General features: G+C 46.1%; 1 protein-coding gene across 1 annotated transcript; it reads right to left on the minus strand.

The window, feature by feature from the left end:
• Positions 1-778: 778 nt before the first annotated feature.
• On the minus strand, positions 779-18,257 carry LOC132571223 (zinc finger protein 420-like). Its single transcript, XM_060237946.1, has 6 exons — positions 18,196-18,257; positions 14,733-15,179; positions 14,403-14,514; positions 7,764-7,834; positions 7,419-7,545; positions 779-4,243 (listed from the first exon to the last, which is right to left on the minus strand). The coding sequence occupies exons 2-6, from the start codon at positions 15,153-15,155 to the stop codon at positions 2,124-2,126; spliced, it is 2,853 nt and encodes a 950-aa protein (XP_060093929.1). The 5' UTR covers positions 15,156-15,179; positions 18,196-18,257; the 3' UTR covers positions 779-2,123.
• Between the last annotated feature and the right edge of the window lie 2,691 nt (positions 18,258-20,948).

The following is a 20,948-nucleotide window of genomic DNA, read 5'->3' on the forward strand; positions in this document are numbered from 1 at the left end:
GCTAACTTCTGGCACCCCACCCTGCACTGATAACATCACTCAATTTGCACCCCTAGAAGACCAGCGCCCAGTTTGGCTAGTGGCAAGGCCGGCCCTGTCTGCTCAGCATTGCTTGGTAATCCTTCCTGCTCTTGAGAAAACCATAGAGCCAGGCCCCTGTTTGAAAGAAGCAGAAGACACTGGAAAGAAACCTTGTCCAACGCCTCTAGGAGCCCCACATTTGAGGACTCCAGCAGAGACACTTCTTAGACTTTCAAAGTCCTTCAGAACATTCCAGAATCCAAAGCTTGGAGGATGAGAGCCCTTTGGGATGCTGTGGCACATGTCAACCAGGGGTATTTTAGCATCCCTTCTAGGTCCAATCAGCCAGATAGGACCAGAATCACCAGAGGATGAGGTCCCCAGTGACCATCTTAAGATACCTGGCAGTCTACAGTATTAATGTAGAGTCAGCAGGGACACTCTCCACCCCCTCCTGCTGTCCCAGAACACATATGGATTGAGAAGGAACCTAAATCCAGATGTTTAAACCCAGGGGCTGGTGGTACTTCAGTCTTTATTATATTTTTTCGGGATCATTCGTGGCACAAGGTGCCCATTTTGAGCATCTGCAGGAAAATTGGTCTTACAGCTATATACATAATTTAAGAAGGCGTACCTCACTAACCTTTGAAACATTTAATGAAGCCCAACTTTTAAAAAAAACCCACAAAGCAAGCAAAATCCAAAATCTGAATTGTCTGGTAAAAATAATAACCTCTATAATAATATATAATCCTTTCTTAACTGAGGTTCATTTTTTGCAGATTTTATTGATTACTGATGACATATATTTTGACCAAGTATTCATGATTACCAAAATCATACTGTTTCCTATAGCTGAACATTTTTGATTTAATTTAGGATTGTCAACTGCCCAGAGGGGAAAAAGTGTGCTGTTCCATTAACAGAGGTTTCTTGGGATGTTATTTACATCTTCAGCTCCCCATTTCCACACACACAGCTTCCGTAAATGGGGCAGGATTTTTTCTCCCTTTAGGCCTGTCAGCAACCTTAATACAGAGTGAGATGAAAATAAAATTTTCTCAGAATCCTTAATAAAGGTGCAATCTCAATGAAGGAATTCAAGGTGGGGCCGTGATAAGTTAGTGGTGGGGAATAGGACTGAGCACTGGACGAAGGTCTTACTCCAGGTCATGTCCAGCTCTTGGAGCGCAGAACAGGAGGAAGGAATTTTGCTTCTTCCTGATTCTTTCTGGGAGAATCGGGGCAGGGGGAGTTCAACTGGATTTGGGGAACTTGTGTCCCATAGTGTTTGCCCATGAACACCAAGGATACCTGCTCATTTCCACAATGTTGTTGGGGGGCGGGGTGACTGACCCTTTGAACTTAAGATGTTGGGTTGGAAGGGGACAACAATATTTCAATCTGAATTAATCCTATTGCCAGAACTTTTTGGGCTTATTAGTGGAGAGACCCACCAAAAGCTGATAGCAGGTTGAACTGGCGAGGGATTAGGATCGGGGGATGCCTCTCTAGAATTCCTTATCAGATATTTTTGTGTGTGTAAATTGGGGACACCAGCTGCTCACACTACTTTTATACCAGTTGCAGAGAAATTGTAGGTATCTTCTGCCCTCAACTTGTCTATTTTGTTACAGGATATGGTAGAGAAATGTTTTGGCCAGTTTGGCAGATGTTAGATAGAGTTAACTCACAGATATCCTGAAGCAGCAAGCTTCACAGAGGAGGGCAACCACTAAAAAGGCCCTTCTTTGTTTAACATGCAGATTGGATCTCTACCTTAAGCTCTTGCCACACACTGAGCACTGATAAGGTGCCTTTCCTGTGTGGACTCCTCAGTGATTAAGGAGATATGACCTGTTCTTCACTCTCCCTTCACCCTCAGAGCACATCCTTTATTTCTTTCCTGTGAGATCTATTTGGATCTTCAATCATGGCTAAATTTATTTCCACAATCCAATATTCATAGTTTCTTCCTGGTGAGGGTAAGGTTTCTGGGCTGATACAAATTCTTTGCAAGAGTTGACACGGGGTTAGCCATTTCTATGGTCATCAGTTTTCTTTTAGGTACATAATAAGAAAAATGTCCTTTTCACAGGCTAAGCAGTTACATGATTTCTCCTTGTGTGAGTTCTTTGATGCTTTTGAAGATTGCCATGCTGACTGAATCTCTTTCCACACTCTGAGCATTCATAAGGTTTCTCCCCAGTATGGATTTTTTTATGCTGCTGAAGAATGTAACTCCGACTAAACCTTCTCCCACATTCTGAGCATTCAAAAGGTTTCTCTTTTGTGTGGTTTCGTTGATGTTGTTGAAGAGTGCTTTTCTGACTGAATCTCTTTCCACACTCTGTGCATTCAAAAGGTTTCTCCCCTGTATGGATTCTTTGATGCTGTTGAAGATTGCCACTCAAAGTGAATTTCTTTCCACATTCCAAGCATTCAAAAGGTTTCTCCCCTGTGTGGGTTCTTTGGTGCTGTTGAAGAGTGCCACTCGAACTGAATTTCTTTCCACATTCCAAGCACTCAAAAGGTTTCTCCCCTGTGTGGGTTCTTTGATGCTGTTGAAGAGTGCAACTCCGACTGAATTTCTTTCCACACTCTGAACATTCAAAAGGTTTCTCCTTTGTGTGAGTTCTTAGATGCCGTTGAAGAGTAGAACTCTCACTAAATCTCCTTCTGCACTCTGAACATTCAAAAGGTTTCTCCCCTGTGTGGGTCCTTTTATGCTGTTGAAGATTGCCACTCTGACTGAATCTCTTTCCACACTCTGAACATTCAAATGGTTTCTCCCCTGTGTGAGTTCTAAGATGTTCAAGAAGATGGCCACTCTGATTGAATTTGATTCCACACTCAGAGCATTCCAAAGATTTCTTCCCTGTGTGGGTTTTTTGATGCCACTGAAGATTGCCACTTGAACTGAATTTCTTTCCACACTCAGAGCATTCAAAACGTTTCTCCCGTATATGTGTTCCTTGGTGCTGCTGAAGATTGCCACTCCGATTGAATTTCTTTCCACACACTGAGCACTCAAAAGGTTTTTCTCCTGTGTGGATTCTTTGATGCTGCTGAAGATGGCCCATCTGACTGAATTTCTTTCCGCACTCTGAGCATTCAAAAGGCTTCTCACCTCTGTGAGTTCTTAGATGCTGTTGAAGACTGCCACTCCAACTGAACTTCTTTCCACACTCTGAGCACTCAAAAGGTTTTTCTCCTGTGTGGATTATTTGATGCTGTTGAAGAGTACCGATCTGACTGAATCTCTTCCCACACTTTAAGCATTCAAAAAGTTTCTCCCCTCTGTGGATTCTTTGATGCTGTTGAAGAGTGTCAGTACGACTGAATCTCTTTCCACACTCTGAGCAGGCGAAAGGTTTCTCCCCTGTGTGGATTCTTTGATGCTGTTCAAGAGTGCCAATTCGACCAAATCTCTTTCCACACTCTAAACATTCAAAAGGTTTTTCCCCTGTGTGTACACTTTGGTGCATAAGGAGCTGTGATTTGTATTTGAAGTACTTTTCACACCGAAAGCATTTACTTCCTTTCCTTGTACTGTGCTTTGGAATATATGAACTACCCCTTCTTCTTCCAGAGAATGTCTTTCCAGTCTGTGAGCGGATAAATGGCTTCTCTCCTGAATGAATCCTTTGGTGTTGAACAAGGTGTGATTTCGGTGAGAAGCTCTTCCCACAGTCTGAGTAGCTATGTGCTTTCTCTCCCGTATGTGTTCTTTGATGTGTAAGGAGCTGTGCTCCACAAAGGAAACTCTGTCCACACTCCAAGCATTGATGAGTCTTTTTTCCATTGTGCCTTTGCAAATGGATATTGTATTGAGTTTGAACTGAGAAGTTCATTCCACACTCCAAGCAGTTATATAGTTTCTCTCCTGAGGGAATTTGTTTCTGGGAAATATTTTTCATGCTCTCACTGAAAGTCTTTCCAAAGGCCACACCTTCATTTTCTTTTTCCCTGGAGCAGATTCTCAGGTGAAGATGGAGGCTTTTGTTCCTTCTTTTGTTTGCTGATCTTTCTTCTTGGACTAAGTTTTCACATACATCCGCTCTTTGGCAAGTAATGTCCTTATCCCTTCTCTTCTCTGTATAGTTTCCTTCCTCTTTTTGTGGTTCATCTCCATCCCTGAAGTTTCCTTCAGCACCTTCATTCTTGGCAGCTTGGAGAGAGAACCCCTGGAATTCTCCAACTGTCTCCTGTACATCCCCTGTCAGAATTAAAAAAGAGAGAGAGGTCCAATCAGCACTCATACTGGAAACCAAGCTGACAATCAGACACTCTTCATTAATGGATGTGCATTTCCTTCATGAGAACTTCTTTCTCCAAAAAACTGAGTTGCTGGTCACACTTTATTCCCAGCCAGCTCCTTCACTAAAGTTTGTTTTATATTCTTACTACAGCTAAATCTGAACTTCCAGACTTATCTGAGCATGTGCCAGTTTTGAGACGGTTTTGTCCCATATGCAGGGCTTTTTTTGTAGAAAAAGCGGAGCAGGAGCTCTTTGCATATTAGGCCACACCTCCAATGCCACCATTGATTCACACAGGGCCTTTTTGTAGAAAAAGCCTGGCAGGAATTCATTTACATATTAGGCCGCACTCCTAACAACAAGCCAGCCAGAATTCCATTCCTGCTCAAAAAAAGCCCTGCCCATATGAATTTTTTTTCCTGAAGGACTGATATTTGTAATAATTTGAAACTGTAGAATATCCCTTGTTGATTAAAGCCTTGAAGCAGGTGGCTAGAAGTTGACAACCTGTCCCTCTGGATTCCAGTCACTGTGAACTATTTAATAATTGTGAAAATATTCATAAGAGGATTTCCCCTCCCCCCCTCCAGGAGCAAGTTTTTTGTTAAGAAAAGGACAGACCTCAACAAGGACTTTTACAAGGCGCAATACTGGTATAGCAACATTTTGAAGGATGCAAAGAATTGTGCTTGTTTATTCTATTAAATTAATTGAATGAACTTAATTACTGCAATTATTAATGAATATTAGTAATTCTGTCACTATAACCTTAGGGTATTTGAACATTTTGTTAAGGCAGACTCATTAAAAGTATTCATGTTCTCTGATTTGCAGGGCTTTTTTTGTAGCAGGAACGCCTTGCATATTAGGTCACACCCCCCTGATGTAGCCAATCCTCCAAGAGCTTACAGGGCTCTTTTTACAGGGCCTACTATAAGCCCTTGGAGGATTGGCTACGTCAGGAGGGTGTAGCCTAATATACAAAGGAGTTCCTGCTACAAAAAAAAAGCCCTACTTATTTGGAAGCTGGAGGGGTATCTCAAACTGTAGAAGGAGCTTACAAGCCTCCCAGATTTCAGACCCCAGGAAGCCTCCCTCCCTCCTTACCCAGAAGACTTTATAATTCAACCAAACTAAGAGTTGCTAAGAAGTGAAGGGGAACCTCCATTTCTATTCCTTGCCTGTTCCCTGGACATAACTCGGAAGGATACCCACTCTCAGACAGTTCATCTGCAAAGGAAATACTCTCTTGAGATCTCCTTGAGAAACTCTCTAGCCTTTCTTCTAATGCAAAGCCTCTGTCTGTCTCCAGTGTAGTCTCTGTCTTCTTTGGCACAGAGAAGAAGAAGAAGAAGATATTGGATTTATATCCCGCCCTCCACTCCGAAGAGTCTCAGAGTGGCTCACAATCTCCTTTACCTTCCTCCCCCACAACAGACACCCTGTGAGGTGGGTGGGGCTGGAGAGGGCTCTCACAGCAGCTGCCCTTTCAAGGGCAACCTCTGCCAGAGCTATGGCTGACCCAAGGCCATGCCAGCAGCTGCAAGTGGAGGAGTGGGGAATCAAACCCGGTTTTCCCAGATAAGAGTCCACACACTTAACCACTACACCAAACTGGCTCATTCTTGATCATTCTTGTATGAGGAAGGAAAGAAATACAAGGAAGCGGGAAAATCCTTCTGAAAGGACAGAAATATGGTCAAGATCAAAGCCCACAATCCCAACCAGTTAAAGGGGAGGGATCCCTTCCAGATCACAGTCAGAGTGGATGACCATAATCCGATCCACTGGGGAGGGCATATTATAGAGGCTGGCAACAAAGAAATAAGGATCTGGCCTCTTTCAGAGTCTCAGCCCCAACATAAGTCAAGATGCCTTCTCTGGGTTGGGTAATGACTTGAATCAGTTTCGCAGGGCCTGTAAAACTGCCCTCTTTCAGCTCGCTTTTGAGATGGAACCCAGCTAAAATGACATCTAGCCATCTTGTATGTATTCTGAACGGTAGCACCTTGTTAACAATTGTTTATTTAACTTTTAACTTAATTTATATATGAAAGTTAATTATATTTTAACTGTTTTATATGATTGTATTTTACTGTAAACATGGTATTCACCATACTCTGTGAACTGCTCTGAGCCTGCCTGTGGCGGGGGAGGGCGGGATATAAAAATAAACATATTATTATTATTAATGACTACAACAATGGCCTCAGTTACCCATGGGCAAGTAGTAGGACAGGCATCAAGACAGTGTAAGGGCTTTTTTTGTGGCAGGAACTTCTTTGCCTATTAGGCCACATACCCCTTTTATAGCCAATCCTCCAAGACCTTACAGAGCTCTTATTACAGGTCCTACCGTAAGCTCCCAGGAGGATTGGCTACATCAAGGGTGTGTGGCCTAATATGCAAAGGAGTTCCTGCTACAAAAAGAGCCTTGTTGCTATTCAGTATTTCGATTCAAGCGCCATCCCAATGACAGTAAGTCTTAGGTGGCTTAGGGAATAATGAAGAATTGATACGTGGGTATCTGGGGCTCTGGAGGGGCTGTTTTTGAGGTAGAGGCACCAAAATTGCAGCATGGTGTCCAGTGCCTCTCCCCAAAATACCTTCCAAGTTTCAAAAAGATTGGACCAGGGGGTCCAATTCTATGAGCCCCAAAAGAAGGTGCCCCTATCCTTCATTATTTCCTATGGAAGGAAGGCATTTTAAAAAGTGTGCGGTCCCTTTAAATGTGATGGCCAGAACTCCCTTTGGAATTCAATTATGCTTGTCACACCCTTGCTTCTGGCTCCACCCCCAAAGTCCCCAGATTTCTTGAATTGGACTTGGCAACCCTAGGGTGGGCCGTGGCAGCAAAACTTGTCCCTGGTGCCAAAAGGGTTGGGGACCACTGGCTTGAGGGATAGCCACAACACTGGCTTCAGTTGCCCCTGGGCCAGCCAGGCTTATCTGATTGCTCCCCCTGGCCAGGATGAAAATCACTTTTGCTGCCATCCCAAGTCCGGGAGGCCTCGAGTGGGAAGCAAGTTGCCAGGTAGGCCTCAAAATGACATATTACTGTTCAGTCTTTTGATTCATGACTCAACCCAATGGTAACAATTTGCACCTTTGGCACCTATGAAAAAGCCTTACCCAGGAAGGCCACGCTCCCATAGTTCTCCAGCATGACTTCCCTGTAGAGAGCAATTTGGTTTGGATCCAGCAGGGCCCACTCTGCCTCGGTGAAATGCATGGCCACCTCCTCAAAGGAAAAGAGACTCTGAAAGGAAAAGCGGAGTCCCTTGTCAGAGATCCCGCCAGGTAGAGAATGCAGAACTAGACGGGGCATTCTGGGAGGGTGCAGGATGTAGAACTTGGCATGGGTAAAGGGAGTGGCCTTCAGAGCATCTCTTACTCATATACCTCAGCAGCAACTGCAGGAGCAAAAGCTTCCCTGAGGAGGGGGCGGGCAGGCTTTCCTCCACACATCTCCTCTACCTGGATGCCTGTTGGAGTGTCTGTTTCCACACCTCTGCAAAGATGATAGTTCGACAGTATCTCTTCATGACCTGTAAAGGAAAGGAAATCGAAAGAAGGGGTATTAGCCTCAACTTCCTAGTTTGTTTTCTTGTTTGAATCCTGCTTCACATATCCCCTTCTCAGGGTTGTGAAACCTTGCCCTGTGTATAATAAACACATTTTAAACACTTTTTAATAAGTTGTGGGAGAGGCAAAAGAGAATCTCTGCCTGCAAGGGAGACAAAAGAAGGAAAAGTGTTAGCCTAGACCAGGGGTAGCCAAACTGTGGCTCTTTCACACATATTGTGCAGCTCCCAGAGGTCAAGGAGAAACTTAATCCAGGCTTACTATCAAGTAAGTGTGTTTAGCACTGGGACCTCAGTCAGCCTCTGAGCATATATCCATAGGTAAATGACTATTTCCACCGAGTATGAAGCAGGGAAGGAGGGGTAAATAAGCAGGTTTGCAAGCTTTTCTCCTCTACCACAGAAGTGGCCCCAGAGACCTGGAATGGGGAGAGAGAACACAGGAGCCAAGGGAGCCACTGGGATGGAATTAAAGAGGGCTGTGCAGGATTCCCTCTAAGTTTCATAACTCCTGTAGGAGCTGTGTTTACTGTCCATGGTGTCAAGGCAAAGAGAAATGCATAATGATGCAAATGGTGGTCAGTGACTTATGTGGTACATGGGTGTTTCCTTCTCCCACTGGTGCCAAAAAATGACCTTTCCCTATGCTGGTCTTATGGGGACTATTATCCCCCCCCCCCCGCTTTTTTAAAAGTCTCCTTCTAGCATGGTCGTGTACTACATGCATATGTATTTTATTTTTTCTGTGCAAATAAAGTATTAAGCATTTTTATAAAGACATGTGTAATCTTTGTTTATGTCTTGTGGCTCTGGCATCATATTCACCTCATGCCCCACCCCCAAAGCATGTGGGAGTGAGGGGGGGCATTATTGCTCTCTTGGAGTATTTGAAAGGATGTCACTTAGAGGCAGGAAGGAAGCTGTTTCTTCTGGCAGCAGAGGACAGGACCAGTACGTATTTATTTATTTACTTCTTCACATTTCTGTCCTGCCTTCCCCAAATGGGCTCAGGGAAGGCCACATCAAATAAAATAAATTAAATATTTCTAAAACAACTAACTAAGCATAAAACCAAACAAACCAGGTTACTAAATAATAGCAATCAAATTTTATTGTATTAGCCATAGGCCATAACAAGTTTGCAAAACTTTCAAGTGCAACAAACAATACCTTAAAACTGCCTTAAAACTAAAAATACCTTAAAACTAAAACTACAATCGCATGAATAAAATGATAAAATTAGACAATAAGATAGGAATGAGATAAACTGGTCTACAGGTTAACCCTTACGAGACTGCTCTGGCTCTGATCTTCCTAACAGCAAAAGCAAAAAGAGCAACTCTATAGGATACGAATTCATCTATATCTGATAACTACATAATCTTCTCATTTTCAGAATACACATTTATAGTAAATAAAATTCCAGCCAAAATTTTATCTCTAGTACAGCAGGCAAGATAAAATACAATGGGGGAGGTTCTCAATGGTTTGTGAGCCACAAATGCAAATACAATGGTCTGATGGGATTTACTAATTAAAATTCATGAATTAAAAAATTCAGATGGTGACCATTTCAAAAACCTAATCCCTGGCTAGACAGGAACAATGAATAAAGTAGTCGTAGTCAAGCACTACTCCCGAGGGGGCCGGGATGTGGCAGGGAGGCAATATTGATGGTTGGTGATGCCCACCGCCTCAACTAAAGGCCTGGCAGAACAGATCCATTTTACAGGCTCTGTGGAATTGCAGCAGGCTCTGAAGGGCCTGAATCTCTAACGGGAGCTTGTTCTACCAGGCAGGGGCCAGGACAGAAAAAGCTCTGGCCTTAGTTGAGGCTAAGTGGACATCCTTTGAGCAGGTGACAACCAGAAGATGTTGCTCAGCAGAGTGTAGAGTTCTTCAGGGGGTATATGGGGAGAGGCGGTCCCTTAGATATGCTGGTCCTAGGCTGTTAAGGGCTTTAAAAGGTTTATATTAGGGGCAGAAAGACATAGCCTGGCATCCCTAGTCCAGTATCCTATTTGTCGTGGCCTTCCAGCTGTCCCCGGAGAACATTCATGTAGGGGCACAAAAGCCTAATTATTGTCCTCTAGCAATGAGTGGGGGGGAGGGGTGGGCTCCCTCTTGGGTATCCTGCCCCCCCAGGGAAAGTGTATGCGCAATACATAGCCTCTCCTTTCCCAGTGTAGTGGACGCCGCGTGGTCACTGTCCGACTATGCCTGGCAGATGGTCACTGCAATGGCCTCTCCTGCATTACTGCATCCGTGGCAACACCTTCCTGCTGGTCCCCCCCGTTTATCACAGAGTTTGCCACGTCATGGTGCGACCAAATGTCCGGTGGTATAACCGGATGGGCAAGCTGGGCTCACCAACCTTGCCAGCCAAGAGAAGGAAAACTCTAACATCAAACCTGGGCAGATAGAGCTCGTTAATGTAACACCTACCACCTGGAGGACTCGCTGCCGGCGTCCCGGCTTACTGGGCCATGGCAGATGACCCCAAGGTGAAAGGGTGGAGCCAGTACCGCGCACACTGTGCTTCACCTAAAAATTCCTCTGCGCAGGCCTGAAGGGCAAATCTACATCCACAACCCACAACACACCAAGTCCTGCAGCGATGGGCAAGGGGCGAAACGGCAGGTGGAAGATGCCACTGGAAGCCGCAGTCCCAATCCTGCATGTAGGCGGTTCAGGGTATTGGTCGCCTGATGCTGACCCGGAGACGAAAGCATTTTTCGGCAGCACCCTGAACGACCAAGCAGCCTTATCTAGGGACAGCACTGCTTGCTCCACACGGAGAGGGGCCTAGAAAAGGTGGCCTAAACAAAGCTCGTCTCCCCCACCCCAGTTGGCTAGCCACGATCAATGGGCATCCTTACTTGCGGTCAAAAAATAACAACAAGGAAAAGGCATGCACCTGCCTCACAAAGTGTGCAAAGACTAAAGCTTGCGTGTTGGAACATCAGAACCATGCTTGACACAGTAGACAGTGGTCGCCCTGAACGACGCTCTGCTCTAGTTGCCCACGAACTTCTCAGGTTGAATATTGACATAGCAGCTCTCAGTGAGGTCCGTTTCCCTGAGGAAGGTAGTCTTCAAGAACATGGTGCTGGCTATACCCTCTACGGGTCGGGTAAGTCAAAGGCTGAGAGCCGCCTTTCTGGCGTTGGCTTCATGGTCAGGAACTCCATTGCCTCCAAACTCAAAAACCTGCCAACAGGTCACTCAGATCGCATCATGTCCATGCGCCTCCCACTTCAAAACAAGCAGCATGCAACACTCTTCAGTGTGTATGCCCCAACCCTTCAAGCAGATCCTGCAGAAAAGAACAAGTCCTATGCTGATCTATGCAACCTCGTACGGAAGACCCCTACAGAGGACAAGGTGATCATCCTTGGCGACTTCAATGCCAGAGTAGGTAAAGACTCGGAAGCCTGGAAAGGAGTACTTGGCAAACACGGCATTGGCAACTGCAATGATAACGGGCGCCTCCTGCTAGAATTCTGCACGGAGCACCAGCTCACCATCACCAACACTATCTTTCAGCAGAAGAACAGCCTGAAGACAACCTGGATGCACCCACGGTCCAAGCACTGGCACCTTATCGACTACATTCTGGTGCGCCAGAGAGACCTTCGAGATGTCTTACACACCCGAGTAATGCCCAGTGCGGAATGTCATACGGATCATCATCTTGTACGCTGCAATCTCCGTCTTCACTTTAAACCCACACCCAGGAGAGGAGGTATCCCTCGAAGGAAGCTTCAGGTTGGCAGCCTTCAGTCAGCCGAAGTTAAAGCTGCCTTCCAGGCAAAACTCCAGTCAAGAATTGAGGACCCCAGTTGCCCCACAGACCCTTCTCCAGAAGCACTCTGGGAACACCTAAAAACTACCATCCTGTCGATCTCTGAAGAAGTCCTCGGGTTCTCCACAAGGAAGAACAAGGACTGGTTTGACGAGAACAATCAAGAGATCCAAGAACTACTAGCGAAAAAGAGATCTGCCTACCAAGCACATCTTGCTTAGCCCTCCTGTCCCGGGAAAAAAGCAATCTTTCGTGCTGCATGTAGCAACCTCCAGCGCAAGCTTCGAGACATTCAGAACGAGTGGTGGACCAAGCTTGCAGAGAGAACCCAGCTGTGTGCAGACACTGGTGATTTAAGGAGGTTCTACGAAACCCTGAAGGCAGTATATGGCCCATCATATCAGGCTCAGAGTCCCTTGCGTAGTGCAGACGGCCAAGTGCTCCTCACAGACAAGGCATCCATACTGAACTGGTGGTCGGAGTATTTTCAGGTTCTCTTCAGTGCCAACCACGTAGTTCAAGATTCAGCAATCCACCTCACCCCACTTCAACCAGTGAAAACAGAGTTGAATGAGATCCCCACCCTAGAAGAGACTGTTAAAGCCATCAAGCAACTGAAAAGTGGCAAGGCAGCGGGAGTTGATGGAATCCCACCAGAGATCTGGAAGCATGGGGGCACAGTACTACATAGCACACTTCACAAAGTACTTGTCACCTGCTGGGAACAAGGCAAACTACCACAGGACTTTCGCGATGCAATCATCATCACTCTACACAAGAACAAAGGGGAAAAGTCAGACTGCTCCAACTACCGGGGGATAACCCTGCTCTCCATCGCAGGCAAAATCCTTGCCAGAATACTCCTGAACAGACTGGTGCCCACCATTGCAGAAGAACTCCTCCCAGAGAGCCAGTGCGGCTTCAGAGCTAACAGGAGCACCACCGACATGGTATTTGTTCTCAGGCAGCTCCAAGAGAAATGCAGGGAACAGAACAAGGATCTATATGTGACTTTTGTCAACCTTACCAAAGCTTTCGATACCGTTAGCAGGAAAGGCCTGTGGCAAATCTTGGAACGTTTAGGATGTCCCGCAAGGTTCCTCAGCATGATCATCCAGCTACCTGAAGACCAGCGAGGCCAAGTCAGACACTGCAACGACCTCTCGGAGCCCTTCCCAATAGGCACAGGTGTAAAGCAAGGCTGCGTTCTCGCGCCAACTCTCTTTACGATCTTCTTTAGCATGATGCTTCAAAGAGCCGCAGTAGATCTAGATGATGACGATGGTGTCTACATCCGCTATCGCACCGATGGCAGCCTGTTCAACCTGAGGCGACTAAAGGCTCACTCCAAGACAATGGAAAAACTTATCTGAGAGCTACTGTTTGCCGATGATGCTGCACTCGTCTCGCACTCGGTATCAGCTCTGCAGCATATGACATCCTGCTTTGCAGAGGCTGCCAAGCTATTCGGCCTAGAAGTTAGTCTGAAGAAGACAGAAGTTCTCCACCAGCCTGCACCCCAGGAAGATTATCACCCTCCCTGCATCACTGTGGGTGAATCAGTTCTGAAGACAGTCCAGCAGTTCAGCTACCTGGGGTGCATCATCTCCTCAGATGCCAAGATCGACAAGGAGATTGACAACAGGCTGGCAAAGGCAAACCGTGCCTTTGGCCGACTGCACAAAAGAGTGTGGAGCAACAAGCATCTGAAAAAAGGCACAAAGATCAATGTTTACAAAGCGGTTGTGATGACAACCCTCATCTACGGCTCCGAATCATGGGTTTTATACCGTCATCACCTGCGACTCCTTGAGCGCTTTCATCAGCGCTGCCTTCGCACCATCCTCAACATCCACTGGAGTGACTTTGTGACCAACACTGAAGTCCTCAAGAGGGCGGAGGTTACAAGCATCGAGGCACTGCTGTTGAAGACGCAGCTGCGCTGGGCAGGGCATATTTCTAGGATGGAAAACCACCGCCTTCCCAAGATTGCTCTGTATGGCGAACTTTCCACCGGCCATCGAAATAGAGGGGCACCAAAGAAGAGGTACAAGGACTCCTTGAAGAAATCCCTTGGCACCTGTCGCATCAACCATCACCAGTGGTCTGACCTAGCCTCAGATTGCAAAGCATGGAGGCACACCATCCACCAGGCTGTCTCTTCCTTTGAGAACGCATGCATAGCTGGTCTTGAGGACAAAAGGAGATTGAGGAAGAATCGCACTGCTACAGCACCAACCCCAAATCAAACTTTTCCCTGCAGCCACTGTGGCCGGATCTGCCTGTCCCGCATTGGTCTTGTCAGCCACCAGCGAGCCTGCAGCAGACGTGGACTACTGCACCCTTCTTAAATCTTCATTCGCGAAGTCAAGCCGAGAGAGAGAGAGAGCGCAATGAGTCTTCAAACCTACAATGCCCCAGAACGTTTACTCAACATGGCTAATAGTTGCAACTGGATTTGTTTACCTTTCCTTTTTTGAGCAGCCTTGAGTCCCTCGAACAGAAGGATGGTGAGACAGAAATATTTTAATTCATGTGAATAAGAATGGAGTTAGTCTCCAGGAATTTGTCTAATCCCCCTTCAAGTTAGCAGGAAACCACTACATCCTCTGGCCCTGAGTCCCAGAAGTGAATTCTGCATTGTGTGCAGTACTTCCTCTTTCTCCTGCCCTGATCCAACAACTTCACAAAGTGTCACAATCTCATACAGGCATGAGGCACCCTTACCACATGAGAGGACATCTTGGGCATGATCCCAGGCCTGCTCCCTCTGCCCCTCCTCCAGCAGGACTCCTTCCACCTCAGAGAACTTTTCCATCTTCACAGATAATCCCCACATCTGCAAGAGAGAGAAGTAAGAGAAGAAGGAAATGGATTCTGTCCCTCTCCCAGATTATTCTGCCCTGCATTGACTAGCAGAGCTGCTTCAATCACAGGGCTAAGAATCAGGGTTTGATTTTCTTCCCAGCTGAGTGAATTCTTTAAAGGTATAAATATCTGGCAGGGAAGCCTTAGGACAAGGTCATTGCTTGAACTAAACGAATGAAATCCTCTCACCTGCTCTGCCTGCCTCTCCTCCTCGGCCTGACTCAGGAGGAAACCTTCAGCCAGGGCCACTGCCTGGCAACTGGTCTCTGGCCCACATCCTCTGACCCACTGTTGCATTTCCTGTGGCAGGATGTCCAAGAACTGCTCCAAGATCACCAGGTCCAGGATCTGCTTCTTGGAGTGCTTCTCTGGCTTCAGCCAGCGGTTGCAAAGTCTGTGGAGCTGGCTGCAAACTTTCCGGGGCTCATCAGCCTCATGGTAGCGGAACTGGCGGAAGCAGTGGTGATGTTCATTGGAGGTCATGGTGTCCTGATGACACATCTCCGGCACTGGTCTTTCCCAGAATCCAACACCACTTCCAGCTCGGAGAAGAAGGGGGCCTTTCCTTGCTCTCTTGCCAATTCCAGGTCCTTCCAGTTCCCGCTCTTCCATCTGTTTCCCTTTCTCTTGTGTCACCTTTGACTGTAGAAACGTACCTTTACTCATGTGGCTATGAAGAGGGAGAGGAGAAGGTATCAGAAAGGGAGAAAGAAACCAAGATAATAAAAGTACATCACCAACACGAGTCAAAAAAACCTAGATTGGCGTGCTGGATCAAAAAGATCACCCTTGTAGCTTGCAGATCAGGATTAATGTCATTGTGAGATATTACATAAGAAGCTTTCCCCCTTTTTTTTGTCCAATGAAAGCTCTATAACTCAATGCTCTGAGCAGTATAACAATCTAAAATTCCTCTTATAATCTCTGTTTCCCAAAAGACACAAGGAATAAACATCCAAGGTTATCATTTTGATCTGAGAGTAGGGGGGGAACCACCCTGCCTGGATTAAAGTAACTGAAATTTGAAGAAGACAACGACGACATTGGATTTATATTCCGCCCTCCACTCAAGAGTTTCAGAGCGGCTCACAATCTCCTCTATCTTCCTCCCCTACAACAGACACCCTGTGAGGTGGGTGGGGCTGAGAGGACTCTCACAGCAGTTGCTCTTTCAAGGATAACCTCTGCCAGCACTATGGCTGACCCAAGGCCATTCCAGCAGGTGCAAGTGTAGAAGTGGGGAATCAAACCTGGTTCTCCCAGATAAGAGTCCGCGCACTTAACCACTACACCAAACTTTGCCAGCCACGGTAGAATAAAATGGCATCTTAGATTAGAATACAGAGGGCATTCCAATAGAACATGAGAGACTGAATCTATTTTATCAAGGGAACAAGTTTCTGTCAGGGTAGGGAAGATGCAAAAAGCATCCTCTCATAACCACTGTTTATTCAGAGTAAAAGCTCTGAGGAGACCAGGCGAGGTTGGTAAGTACAGGAAGAAAGAGAATCAGGGAGAAGTATTTGAAGAATAAACTCATCAAGTACAAAGAATGGAACTATTGGAATCAATCTGCCTTATCCAGTTTGTAACTGCTGATTCGGTGAGCCCCAATTCCTTGGTAGATTCAGTGGTAAAAGGAATAGCAGATAATTTCTTGTCCATGATCCTAAGCCATGATGATTGATAAGAATTTTCCTTCAATAAAGCCAAATAGCCGTTGACTCAGAAAAGCAGGGCTTTTTTTGAGCAGGAATGCAGTTCTGGCTGGCTAGGCATCAGGGGTGTGTGGCCTAATGTGCAAATGAGTTCCTGCTGGGCTTTTTCTACCCAAAAAAAAAGCCCTGCAGAAAAGTAACATTAAACTTTAAATTAAATGCAGGTATCCATGCCCTCTCCTCTGATGATAGCTGACTGTAAGCAAAGCAGCACCAGCAACACAACATAGTATATTTAGCAGTATTCTAAGGAACTAAAGAAGTAGAAAGTCAATAGATTCTGACCACCTTAATTCTTATTGTCAGCCCATACATAATAGGGATTACTTTTAGATTAAAAATTTGAACAGCCCCTGGTACATATTCCCTTCCTCTTGCTCAAAAGAAACTCAAAATACCCCCAGTACTGGGTTTAATTTTGTTTCTCACAGCTTTTTGATGCGGAGCCCAGTTTAGATTAGACGCAAATGAGCTTTTAAAAATATACCTGTTCAGTACTTCCAGAAAATAAAGCATCTCTATTTGGCTTTTTTAAAAATCTAGGGCAGAAGTTATGATCTTGGCCTCCTGTGACTGGTGATAAGTTTATCCTAGAGCACTTTGGGTCGTGGTAGATAATTCACTGAAAATGTCAAGACAGTGTGTGATTGCAATAAAAAAGGCCAACGCCATGCTGGGAATTATTAGGAAGGGAACTGAAAACAAATCAGCCAGTATCATAATGCCCCCGTATAAATTGATGGTGCGGCCTCATTTGGAATACTGTGTACAATTCTGGTCACCGCACCTCAAAAAGGATATTATAGCATTGGAAAAAGTCCAGAAAAGGGCAACTAGAATGATTAAAGGTTTGGAACACTTTCCCTTTCATGTTAAAATGCTTGGGGCTCTTTAGCTTGGAGAAATGTCGACCTCGGGGTGACATGATAGAGGTTTACAAGATTATGCATGGGATGGAGAAAGTAGAGAAAGAAATACTTTTCTCCCTTTCTCACAATACAAGAACTCGTGGGCACTCAATCAAATTGCTGAGCAGTCAGGTTAAAACGGATAAAAGGAAGTACTTCACCCAAAGGGTGATTAACATGTGGAATTCACTGCCACAGGAGGTGGTGGCAGCTACAAGCATAGCCAGCTTTAAGAGGGGATTGGATAAAAATAAGGAGCAGAGGTCCATCAATGGCTATTAGCCACAGTGTGTGTATATATATATGTGTGTGCGTGTCTATATATATGTGTGTGTGTATGTATACACACACACACACATATACTGGCCACTGTGTGACACAGAGTCTTGGACTGGATGGGCCATTGGCCTGATCCAAAATGGCTTCTCTCATGTTTTTACTGACCTCGGAAGGATGGAAGGCAGAGTCAACCTGGAACTGGCTACCTGAACCAGCTTCCGCTGGGATCGAACTGAGGTCGACTTGTAAGCATACACACATATATATTGGCCACTATGTGACACAGTGTTGGACTGGATGGGCCATTGGCCTGATCCAACATGGCTTTTCTTATGTTCTTACCGATCCAACATGGTTTTTCTTATGTTCTTACCGACCTCGGAAAGATGGAAGGCTGAGTCAACCTGGAGCCGGCTACCTGAACCAGCTTCCGCTGGGATCGAACTGAGGTCGACTCGTGAGCAGAGGGCTCAGACTGCAGTACTGCAGCTTTACCACTCTGCGCCATGGGGCTCTGAGGGCTTCAAACAGGGTGAAAAATGGTGGGGGGGCCCCTAGGCCAGTGTCTACTTGGCCTAATTGTTAATCTGGCCCTGGAGGCAGCTAACAAATGAACACACGCCTAAGAGAGCCACACTTTGGAAGCATTTCAAAACCCCGCCCCCCTCAAAAGCACACGCGATCGCCAACATTCCTCTCTTCCAAGATTTAAAGGCTTATTCCCCCCCCTCATGAGTCATAACTTACTTGTGAGTAAACCTTGCCTGGATCCGGCTGCAAAGCTCTTTCCTGCTGCAGCGTATCGGAAGCCTGGCCCCCTTCTCTTTTGCAATTCAGAAGCAAACCCTCCTCTGCCCCCCTCCCCAATCAGGAAAAGAGTCTTTCCGCTATTCTGCTCCCCGCCCCTCAACCCGCTCGGCATCTCTAGCAAACAGCTCCTTCGGTTTAACCCTTTCAGTGGTGCAGACCGCGATCCCCAGCGTCTGCCTGCTGCACACGAACGAAGATGAACGGTGTGCTTCATTAAACGCGATGGGGGTGGGGGAGTTGGGCCAGAAGCGAGCATCTTCTGGAAGAAGCAAAGACCAGCCTTACTCTGGAATAAGATCTTTGTGGCCAGGAGAGCCCACTTGAATCCATGGAGCAGAAGACTATAATTGGTAGGGCTGCCAAGTCCAATTCAAGAACTGTCTGGGGACTTTGGGGGTGGAGCCAGGAGACATTGGGGGTGGAGCCAGGAGCAGAGTTGTGACAAGCAGAATTGAGCTCCAAAGGGAGTTCTGGCCATCACATTTGAAGGGACTGCGCACCTTCTAAATGCCTTCCCTCCATTGGAAATAATGAAGGATAGGGGCACCTTCTTATGGGGCTCATAGAATTGGACCCCCTGGTCCAATCCTTTCGAAATTTGGAGAGTGTTTTGAGGAGAGGCGTTGGATGCTATGTTGCAAATTCGGTGCCTCGTCCTCAAAAAAATAGCCCCCCTGAACCCCAGATAACCACAAATTAATTCTCCATTATAGCCTATGGGAATCGTCTCCCTAGGGAATGGAGTGTCCAGCAGACATTTCCCTCCCTCCACTTTTCTGATGGCTTTGAAGTGGGGGGACGGCCTCCAAACCGGGGGATCCCCTGCCTCCACCTGGGGATTGGCAACCTGGATAATTGGGTTATAGATTTGGATAATTGGGTTATAGACTGCTATGGGTATTTTTATTATTATTATTTTGTTGATTTTAATCTTTTATTGTATTTGAGCCCTGTCCCTTTGGGGGAGGGTGGTTTAGAAATCTTAAACAAACAAACAAAATAAGATGGCGGCTATGCTATTGGGACTCAGTTGCTTGGATTTTTATGCTGTGTTATATTCAGGAGATGTCATCTGCAACTCTGGTATGGAGTGTACAGTTAATTTGTTATTTTTCTTGTTACTGAGACATGATGATGAGTCTGTACTTGATGGCTGATTAATCTTAGTTCATTTTATAAACCTTCAATTCCTTTTACAAAGTGTGGCTTATTGTGTGCAAACTCATCTCAAGAACCAACAGGTAAAGAGGTTCCAGGGGTGGGGAAGCCAGGATCACAGAATCATGGAAGGGACCTCCAGGGTCATCTAGTCCAAACCCCTACACAATGCAGGAAATTCACAAATACCCCCCCCGCACGCCCCCAGTGACCTGTTCCATGCCCAGAAGATGGCAAAAAATCTCTAGGATCCCTGGGCCAAACTGACCTGGAGAAAAACTGCTGCCTGACCCTAAACTGGTGAGCAGCATTTATCTGAGAGTGTGAGAAACGACCCAAGGGCTGATACAACCCTTCCTGCCCTCCCTCTCATGGTCTGCCCAAGTTCACAGAATCGGCATTGCTGTCAGATGGCCAGCTAGCCTGTCTTTAAGAAATCTGAAAGGAGAGCAATAACCAAAAGGAATGGCCTGTGTATCTGACATCAATTAATTGTTTTTTCTGTGCTTTGGTAGGGGTTTATGAAGCTCTGACCAGTACACCTTACTAACGTTCGTGGCATGGCTGCTATTGAACAGGATCAAGCGGCCAGTCCTAGGTGAGTCACACAAATCAACTCACCCAGTGGCTGCTCCCAGGCTAGGGTTGCGTGGGACCTGGAGATCTCCCAGAATTAGAACTTCATTCCAGACAACAGAGATCAGTTCCCCTGGAGAATAAATGGCTACTTTGCAGGTTGGATTCTGTGGCATTATAAATCCTAAATTGCTGTCTGGCTAGGCTGTGGCAGATTGGCTTAGACTAAACCTTAGAGTGAACAAACTGCAACTAATCCCTGAAAAGAGAAACAGTATCTTGATAAACCCATTTTGGTTTCCAGGGCCTTTTTTGTAGAAAAGTCCAGCAGGGACTCATTTGCATATTAGGCCACACCCCCTGATGTCACCGTTGTTTCGCGCGGGGCTTTTTTGTAGAAAAAGCCCAGCAGGGGCTCATTTGCATATTAGGTCACACCCCCTGATGTCACCACTGTTTTGCACAGGGCTTTTTTGTAGAAAAAGCCCAGCAGCCACTCATTTGCATATTAGGCCATACCGCCCGACAAGCCAGCTGGAACTGCGTGGCATAATATGCAAATGAGTATGAATAAAATTAAGTGTTGGGGGTGTCCTAGTATGCAAATGAGTTCCTGCTGGGCCTTTTCTGCATAAAAAGCCCTGCCTGGATTTAACTGGGGAGGGGCCTGTTCTGCACCACAATGTGGCCCATGATATAGCCCAGGAATCCGACACCATTTTTGTCTTGGTCTCTCAGGCATCCTGTCCTTGTGGGTTGGTAGAGGCTAGTACACTGTCTTGAGGACATGGCTGATCAATGCCGCTCAATGAATCACGGCTCTCTCCAACAGTGTGCTGTTGTTCTTTGCCATGTTCCTGCATGTATTTTCTGTTGGGGCACACGAAATCTAAACAGATTTCAGCAGAGATACCTCTGAGACTCTCAAACCCCCCCACATTCCAGGACCCAAAGCA

Source organism: Heteronotia binoei, chromosome 5, assembly GCF_032191835.1.
Source record: "Heteronotia binoei isolate CCM8104 ecotype False Entrance Well chromosome 5, APGP_CSIRO_Hbin_v1, whole genome shotgun sequence".
NCBI lineage: Eukaryota > Metazoa > Chordata > Lepidosauria > Squamata > Gekkonidae > Heteronotia > Heteronotia binoei.